This window comes from Corvus kubaryi, unplaced genomic scaffold (assembly GCF_017639235.1).
Source record: "Corvus kubaryi isolate FWS band 111438036 unplaced genomic scaffold, C.kubaryi_AGA036_p1.0 37272, whole genome shotgun sequence".
NCBI lineage: Eukaryota > Metazoa > Chordata > Aves > Passeriformes > Corvidae > Corvus > Corvus kubaryi.
This window is the reverse complement of record NW_024581084.1, coordinates 2958056-2966675: the sequence shown is the minus strand read 5'-3', so window position 1 is coordinate 2966675 and position 8620 is coordinate 2958056. Positions and strand designations below refer to the sequence as shown.

General features: G+C 62.8%; 2 protein-coding genes across 6 annotated transcripts in view; one reads left to right on the top strand and one right to left on the bottom strand.

Annotated features, from left to right (window-relative positions):
• Positions 1-84: 84 nt before the first annotated feature.
• Positions 85-1974, top strand: MCRIP1 (MAPK regulated corepressor interacting protein 1). The gene is made up of 4 exons (XM_042025658.1): positions 85-186; positions 261-379; positions 464-562; positions 671-1974. Exons 1-4 carry the CDS (start codon positions 179-181, stop codon positions 733-735), a joined length of 291 nt encoding a protein of 96 aa, XP_041881592.1. The 5' UTR covers positions 85-178; the 3' UTR covers positions 736-1974.
• Positions 1975-5893: 3919 nt separating this feature from the next.
• Positions 5894-8620, bottom strand: part of GCGR (glucagon receptor) — a 10562-nt gene continuing 7835 nt past the window's right edge. For 4 of the 5 annotated variants that reach the window (XM_042025643.1, XM_042025646.1, XM_042025645.1 and 1 more), the window contains 9 exons: positions 8360-8481; positions 8155-8261; positions 7911-8064; positions 7596-7755; positions 7460-7520; positions 7158-7227; positions 6700-7005; positions 6551-6592; positions 5894-6484 (listed from right to left, as the gene is read on the bottom strand). In XM_042025643.1, the coding sequence (XP_041881577.1) occupies positions 6191-6484; positions 6551-6592; positions 6700-7005; positions 7158-7227; positions 7460-7520; positions 7596-7755; positions 7911-8064; positions 8155-8261; positions 8360-8481 (1316 nt within the window). In that variant the 3' untranslated portion in view covers positions 5894-6190. The remainder of the gene's footprint in view (positions 6485-6550; positions 6593-6699; positions 7006-7157; positions 7228-7459; positions 7521-7595; positions 7756-7910; positions 8065-8154; positions 8262-8359; positions 8482-8620) is intronic. The other variant, XM_042025644.1, reaches the window with a different exon arrangement.

Sequence of the window (8620 nt, the reverse complement as noted above, 5' to 3'; positions counted from 1 at the left end):
GCGCTGCGGCGCTTCCGTCTGGTCCCGCTCGCGCAGGCGGGAGGGCCCAGGTGAGGGGCGCGCGTTGCCCGGCGACGGGCGGGGGGCGCCGCGCGGCCTATCCCGGCCTCGCCTTCCTCCCGCGGCCCCGCCGAGCCCCTTCCGGCCCCGCCGAGCCCCGCCGAGCGCCGCTGCCGCCATGGCCAGGTGAGCCCCGCCCGGCCCCGGGCCCAGCGCGGCCCCGGGCCCGGCTCAGTTCTCTCCCCGCGCTCCGCTTGCAGCTCCCCCGTGTCCCGAGTGGTGTACAACGGAAAGCGCAGCGGCGGCCCGCGCTCCCCCGGTGCCGGCAGCGAGATCTTCACGCCGGCCCACGAGGAGAACGTGCGCTTCATCTACGAGGGTGAGCGGGGCGGTGGCCGCTGGGTGGGGGGCGCGGAAGGCTCGGGGCGGCCGAGGCGAGCGGCCCCTGTCCCTGTCCCTGCAGCCTGGCAGTGCGTGGAGCGCGACCTGCGCAGCCAGATGGGCTCCGAGCGCGGCCTGGTCGAGGAGTACGTGGAGAAGATGCCGAACCCCAGTCTGAAAGGTGCGGGGGACAAGGGCACTGCGCCGGCTGTGCCGGCCCGGGGATTGCGCGCGCCGGGCGGGAGCTGTGCTGCCTCTGCCTTCATAGTCTCTTCTGTCTTCCTTGCAGCGTTTAAACCCGTCGACCTGGGTGATCTGAAGAGGAGGAACACACAGGATGCAAAGAAGTCCTAAAGCGGGTCCTCCCTGTGGGTCAGCTGCTCTCCTGAGGTCCTCAAGCAGATTTAATTTGAGATTTTGTGTTGATTTCCTCCTCTGGTCTGTCCTCCTAAAAGCCTGCGGGAGAGCCAGTCAGCTTTGGGGCTGGCTCTGAAGCTGCCTGAGGTCGAGGATGCTCAGGGGCTCACCGAGACTGCCCAGAGCCTGTTGCAAAGGATTCCAGCCCCCCGCTCATAGCTTTCTATGGCCTCAAACTGTCCTTCCCCACTTCATGCTGAGCAACCCGATCCCCTGTTCCCCTCCTGTTGCTGCTCTCTGTGTTAGGCTGGGCAGGGCCAAGGCAGATGTGCTGTTGCTGTTGGATCGGGCAGCCCTGGATCTCGCTTTCCCCTGTGCACCGAAGCTCCACAGCTGCTAGGGCTGGCCAAGGGCAGGAGGCACAGTCGAGTCTGTTCCTGTGCCTCCAGACACAGGGGCAACCCCTGTCCAGCCCTGCTGTGCACCTGAGGCTGGGACGACCATAGCCAGGCTCCTCCCAGTTCCACTGTGGCCGCAAGTTGCTACCTGGGCTGCTTGCTTCCAGAGCATGTGGGCTCACATCTGAGGCCAGATTTTCTGCCTGCTTAGATCAGGCCTGGTCCCTACAGATGAAGAGAGGTGGAGTGTCAGCACCAGCCCCAGACTCCTGAGAGGTGCTCAGAGTGACCTGGGCCACCTGCGGCCCCCTGGCCTCAGTGCCCCAGCAGCCTCACAGGAGACAGTGGCCGTGGGGGCAGCCGTGGGGCTGCATGGAACAAGGCTCAGGAGCTCCTTGCCCTGACAACACTGCAGTTTTGTACTAACACCATTTTCCAGATACACACCCTTGGAAGAGACCTGGCCCTTCAGCTCACTCTGGGTGGCCATAGGTGGTGGAACTGCGCCAGGGGTGCTTCCTTAAGCCACTCACTCCTGGCCACTGCTTGGATGGTTCCTGTACCTTTGCCTGAGCCAGGGAGAGTGACTGTGTCATGTTCATCCACCTGAGCTGCTGGGCTGCTCCGTGGGAAGGGGTGGCAGCCCCCTGCCCGCCTGTGCTCCGAGCTGGCGGGGATGGGGCTGCCAGGCCTGCCCAGTACCATGGCCGTGGGAAGGCTGCAGGGACTTGGGGCTGCCGGTACCTTTCCTTTGTTGAGTCCTTGAGTCGTACTGTACCCTTTCCTTTCTGTGGTATGTCACTTGAGGAGTGTTGTAAATAAATGCTGGTGTCCTTTTGGGGCTGCCTTGGTGTGGTGCTGCAGCCTGGCCCAGCTCTGGGGCATAGACAAGGGGCAGAGAGCAGGAGCTGTGTTTATTTTTTGCAAAGGGGCCTTGGCCTTGCCCTTGCTGGGGCTGTTGATTTCCCTGTGGGCAGGTGCGGTGTGTCAGCAATACAGTGCCCTTGGTCTTGGGCAGTGCTCCAGGCAGCCAGCATCCCAGGAATTGTCGCTGCACCTAGGATTTAAGTGCTGAGACTATTAATACCCTTGTATCCTCTTCCCTCTCCTGCTTTAATGGCATTTAGGCTATACTTAGCATTGCTAGAATTTCTGCTCGAGTGCGTCTTGACACTTGCCATGACCCTGTTTACCTCCCATCACCAAAACATTCTTGCTGCTTGGCTCTGGTGCAGCAAGATGGGAACTCAGCCGCCTATTGCCTCCCAGGCACCCCAGGCCCCGCATCCCTGCAGCTGCAGGCAGTGGGGCACAGGGAGTGATGGTTGTCACTGTCATGGCTCCTCTCCTTTGATGGGCCCTGTAGTGTGTTCAGGAAGCCTGACAGGCCAGTGGGGCTGCCCTGGCTCGAAGCCCTGAGCATGTTCAGGGCTGTGTCCTTTGTCCAGGCAGGCTTCTGTTCAGCTGCCATGGAGCCCAGCACTGTCTCCCCTGTCTGGGCATCCATCTGGGGCCGTCCCAGGTCTGCAGGACCCCCACATGCCCCCTGGCCACAAGCCCCACCAACCTCTGCCTTGTTTTCCTCTGTACTCAGGCACAGTAAAGCCAGAGGCAAGGCAGCCGCTCAAGCTCTAATGAAATGTACAAAAACATTCTATAAGCAGGTGATTTTTATAAAGACTGATGCCAAATTGCAGGGCAAGGATGGTGAGGCGGTACAGGGAGGTGATGGGTGTTAGGGTTGTGAGAAGTGAGGCCACAGGCCAGAGAAATCAGGCTGTTTACCTATAAAAACCGACCTCATCAGGGTTTATTTCCCTGTGCCTTGGACACAGTGCTCTTCATTAGATTAAAGGGTGGGAGGAGGAGAGGAACGTGTTTGTCATCAAATTAGGTGGTGGGAAGAGGCCTGGCAGCAGGCAGAATCGACTTAGGAGACCAATTTGTGGTGCTCAATTCCCTTGATAAAGTGGGAGCTTTCCTGTAAGGCACTGGCCTAGGGGTGCCCGGCTGTGCTGAGATGGGGGGGACTGCCTGCGGTACCTGGCTGTGTCGGGAAGGCACTGCCCAGGCCACCAGTTTGGGGGTGAGGAACTGTTTCAGCCCCATTCCATGCCTTGGAACAAACTCCACAGCCAGGGACTGGCACCATGGCTGCACAGTCTCTGTAGAGGAGTCTCTTTGCTTAGGGCAGTGAGGTACTGGTATGGGCTGCCTGGACAGGCAGGGGGTGCTTGGGTGTTCCATCCCTGGAAACATCAGCGCCAGGCTGGACGGGGCTCTGAGCAACCTGGTTTGGTACAGGTATCCCTGCTCACTGCGGGGGCTGGGCCAGGGGACCTTTAAAGGTCCCTTCCCACCCAAACCATCCTGCGAGCCTGGCCAGGCTGCTGTCAGCGCCTTCATCCCACTGGATACCAGGAACGGGCAGCTCCCATCGGGCGCCTGCCTGTGTGTGTGCGTGTACACGCGAGTGTGTGTGTGCACATGTGCACAGGCTGTGCTGCCTGAGCTGTTCCTCGGGGTGGGGGTGCCCCCGAGTGCTGGCCCGATGGACCCGGGTGACACCGCTGCTGGCAGTGCCCCAGGTAGGGCTGCTGTTCCAGCAGCTCTGCAGTGATGGGAAGGGATGGCGCCGCAGTCCCGCAAGAGCTGTGTCCTTGGGCTGGGGCCAGCCCCACTTCCAGGGAGATCCCAGGAGAGGTGTTGCCTCCCGACCCAGCCGTCCTGGGGGGGGGGGGTCTGTTTCCGTGGTTATCGGGGTGCTGCTGGCCAGAGCATGTGGCTCTGTGGGAGTTGGGGGTGACCAGGGCACAGGGCTGCGGACTCAGCCCTGCAGCACAGGCAGTACCCAGCTCTGGGACACACCTGGCTGGCACAGGTGCTGTGGGACGTGCCCTGGTGCGGGCAGACATCGTGTGCTTGCACGGGGCTCCTGGGCACCGGCAGGCATCGTCCCTCCTTAGGGCTGTTGGGCGACAGGGGTTGTGGGACATGGGGCAGTGCTGGGGGTTGCCCCTCAGCACCAGGGGACACAGGACATTTCCACAGGGACACCCCATGGGCTGGGGCTGGCTTGGGGTCCCTGAAGGGTCCCCATCGTTATGTGGCATGCATAGGGCCACCCTTGCTGGGCAAGGTCTGGGGGCCAGCCTGGCCCCAGTGGGGTGTTGGAGGGTCCACAGTAGGGTGTTGCCACAGCAACGTTGGAGCAACAGGTGCAGGGCACGGCCCCATGCCATGACCATATTTACCTTCCCAGAAACTGCTTCGTGCTCCAGCAATTAGCCTCAATTAGGCTCGTTACCATGTCAGGAAGGCCGCAGTGACGGCAGCGGCTGTAGGGCCGGTTGCTCTGCGGGGGCTGCCTGGGCCGCTCTGGCACCATGGCTGTGAGCAGGGTAATAATCCCTGTCCCTCTCTCCATTCCTGTCCCCATCCCTGCACTTGGGGGCCTGGGCAGACCTCCAACCCTGTGCTTCCCCCCCTCACCCGTTCTGCCACTGTCCCTGTGTCCTGACGGCCCCACGGTGCTGCTGCCACAGCCCCGCAACCCCGAGCCCCGCAGCCCAGACCCTCTGTCCCCTGTCTCTGCTGCTCCCATCCCCGCTGCCAGCACTGCACTGGCTCTTGGGCGCCGGGTCCTGCTCGGCCGGAGCAGACAGCAAGTTGTCGAGTAAACAGAGGAAAACTACTGTGTGCTGGGCTGAGCTCTGCTGCCAGAGCCAAGCTCTGCGTGGCCTGGGCCATGGCTTCCTTCCCCGTGCCACGCCAGCCCTGCTGATGCCTCGCTGTGCTCTAGGACCCCACCGCCCGCAGCAGACAGCGTGGCTCCTGACGGCTGGCGTGGGTGGCAGGGCCGCGGCCATGTGGTGCGGGTGATGCTGCGACAGGGTGGGATTTACCGAGGAGCGGCCGCCTGCGCGGTGCTGCTGTTTACTGTGTGCGGCTGCCGGGGCACAGCTCCAACTCTCACCCCCAGCTCAGCACGTGCCCTGTGCCGGGCTATGCGCGGGGCTTGGACAACCGGGGACCGTCACCCGCTCGGGGTCAGGCGGGGCGGAGTGATGGACGACGGACAGTGCCCATGGCCAGGTCCGTGGGCGGTGGGGGTCATGGCAGGGCGGCTGTCCGTCCCGCCGCCACCCCTCGGGCAGGGTGAATCCAGCCGGGGAGCAGCACCGGCCTAATCTCCACACACCAGGCGATTGTGGTTCCCAAAGCTGCGGCATCCGGGCTTAGCGCTCATGTGCGCGGCACAAGCCTCTTAGGGCACCGCTGTGACCCCGCCCCGGCCAGCCCGGCCTGCCGGCACAGGGGTCTTGCAGCCCCACACCCCACTGCTGCTCACCGAATTCAGCGCTGCCGGCGGCTGCTGCCCGGCCATGGCCTGGGCCAGCGACCGGGAGAGCGGGGGTGCCGCGGGCAGAGCCAAATGATTTAATTAAGGGCTCCTGGCAGCGAGAGGACAGAGCCGATTAGCGGCCAGAGGAAAGCGCGTGCTGGGGGAGCCGGAGCCCCGACCGGCAGCGCTGCAGCGGCTGCTGCTGCATGTCTGCCCCACTCACTGGTGTGGCACCGTGGGGCAGGCAGTGGGGCAGGCAGTGGGGCTGTCTTCTCGTGCAGCCCATTCCTGCCAGGTGACTCAGCTCCCCATCCATGGCTGTGGCCATCATCTGTGGGGGTGCTTGGGAGCATAGTCCACACATGTCCAATGTCCCCAGTCCCCACAGCCCACAGAGAGGCACACACGGAGCTGGCCCTGCAGCCCGGCACGGGCCCACACCTATTTACAGATATGACAGATAAATTACAGCACTGTGCACAGGGACTCGAAGGCGCACGAGGGCAGCACCACAGGACAAACTCCCACCCCGACAGATCCCCCTGACGCCACAGTTCCCCCTTCCAGGGGTCCAGGTCCCATTTGCCTGCCTCATTGTGTCCATTGTCCGTGTGTCCAGTGCAGCACCCTCACCAGCACCTGGGGAGGACAGGGCAGGGGACGGCGGCATCCCAGCGGCTCAGCACAGCCCTCCCACCTGCCTGCTGGCTCAGAAGTGGCTCTCAGCCGTGGTCTCAGGAAATTCATAGCAGTGGTGATGGCCCCCCAGAGCGAGGTGCTCACCAGTGCTGCGCCCACACCTCTCGGGGTGTTGGGAGCTGGGGTGGGGGGCCAGGCTGCGCCCCAGCCCGTTGGCGCAGCCACTCACCAGCTGGTGCTTCTCGCAGGTGCTGCCAGTGCCATTGCGGGCACTGGGTGCATGGCTGTAGGTGTGCTTGTACTCCTCAGCCAGGTCCTTCCCCAGCTTCCAGCGCTGCCACCGCTTCAGCAGCTCTGCCTGCACCTGCGGGCAGCAGCTGTCAGTGTGACCCCATGCCCCTGCTGCCCGTGCCCCCGCTGTCCTGCTCACCTCCTTGTTGACAAAGCAGTAGAGAATGGCCACCAGCATCCCCTGGGAAGAGGGAGGAGACGCGTGAGGTGTATAACCAGACCTCAGTCTAGTCCCTCCTGAGACTGAGTCTTTCCATGGAGGGCTGATCCTGCGAGGGCTGGGCTCACCTGGAAGGAGCTCAGGAAGAGGTCGAAGAAGAGCTTGACGTAGCGCAGCGTACCCTGGGCGTGCTCATCTGTGATGAAGGCGAAGACCACCTCGTGGATGCCCAGCAGTGGGATCAGTGTCAGTGTGGACTTGGCCAGCCTGTGGGATGGGGTCACCAGGTGGACACGCATGCGTGTGCACCGTGGGAACGCAGGGCGAGCCACATCCAGCACCCACCTGAACTTGTAGTCAGTGTAGCGCATCTGGTGTGCACGGAGCTTGGAAACAAGGATCTGAATGATGCGGATGAAGATGAAGAAGTTGATCTGCAATGTAATGGCATGAGCCATCAGGAGCACAGGCAGGGCCAGAGGCAGGGGCTGACAGGACAGCTCTGTCCCCCTGCCCTCAGAAGCCCCTCTCACAGCCATCTTGGGCCTGTGAGAGAGATGCCAAAAAGGGGCTGCAGTGGGCTCACCAGGATGGCCAGAAACACAGGGAAGCGAAGGATCCACCAGAAGCCCATATTGTTGTTTGTGGACCAGCACCTGCAGAGTGGAGGGATGGGGACTGCCAGGAAGCCCCTTGACCAGGCAGCTGCTGGAATCTGGCATGGCATTGGCAGCCTGAACCAAACCAGCACTAAAGCCTAGCACCCTGCTCCTTGCACGGGCAATGGTGTGGAGTCTCGCCAGGGCCATCACAACATCCCTACAGTTTCACATGAACCTACCTGTGCCCTGTGCCCCCCTCCAGCCAGCAGCAGGAGCTGGTACTCACTGTATGTTTTCGTAGAGGAACTTCACGATGACCCAGGGAATGAGGAACAGCATGGGCGCCCCTGAGGGGATGTGGGCAGAGGACAGGTGAGGCACAGTGGGGGACAGCGTCAGGGGGCCAGCCCACCCACACTCACCCCAGCCGATGCACAGGTAGAGGGTGAAGTAGCTCCTCTCGGAGAAGACGGCTACCACCAGCAGGTTATGCAGGTAGATACCTTCCACCAGCAGCCAGCAGTAGTTGGCCACGATGCCGTACTGCATGAAGACCGTGGCTGCCCGGCAGCCTGCAGCTGCCTGTGGGCAGGGGTCAGGGCTGCAGCACTGCCTCTGTGTGTGTGCCTGTGCCCCCAGCCCTACCAGTGCCACCAGACCCCAGTCTCACCAGTGCCCCCAGACCAGCCAACCCCCAGCGCCACCAGCACTGCCTGTCCCTGCCAGTGCGCACTGACCTCGTCGCTCAGCCAGACTTGCACGTTGTAGCCGTCGATCTTGTCACTATAGTGGGTCTTGAGCAGGGCGTCGATGACCAGCACAGAGACACCCTTCAGGATGAAGGAGGCGAAGAGGTTCATGTGGATGTAGTTCCTCATGCAGTGCAGCTTGCTGCAGATGTGGGGGCCATTGTCAATGCCTGTGCACGGACCCCCCGCCTCCACCTGCCCACCCTGTGGACAGCCATGCCCGAACTCCCACCTGAAGCCCAGCAGCAGGGCCAGGGCAAGCAGCAGTGCACACAGGGACACAGAGTAGCCCACAGTGTACATCACCTTGAAGCTGCCATAGGTCTTGGCAAATTTTTCCTGGAAGAGGAGGGAGCGAGTGAGGGCAGGGGCAGACAGGGGGGCAGGCAGGGGGGCAGGCAGGGACCCCCACACCCCTGCTGCCCAGGTCTGCCCACCTGCGCCTTTAGGTCCTCGTCATCCTGCTCACACTGCGTGGCATCACGCAGGGACTGTCCCCGTGGCCCTGTCACCCACTGTCCATCTGGCCCACAGGTCTTGAAGACATGTCTGTGCTTCACTGTGAGGGGAGGGGATGGTGGGGTATGCCAGCCCCATCGCCCCCACAGGCAGCGTGCACTGGCCCAGGTGTGACCACCTGCAGTAGCACACGCACACACCACACAGGGGCACACACGTGTGGACACACAGCACGGGCA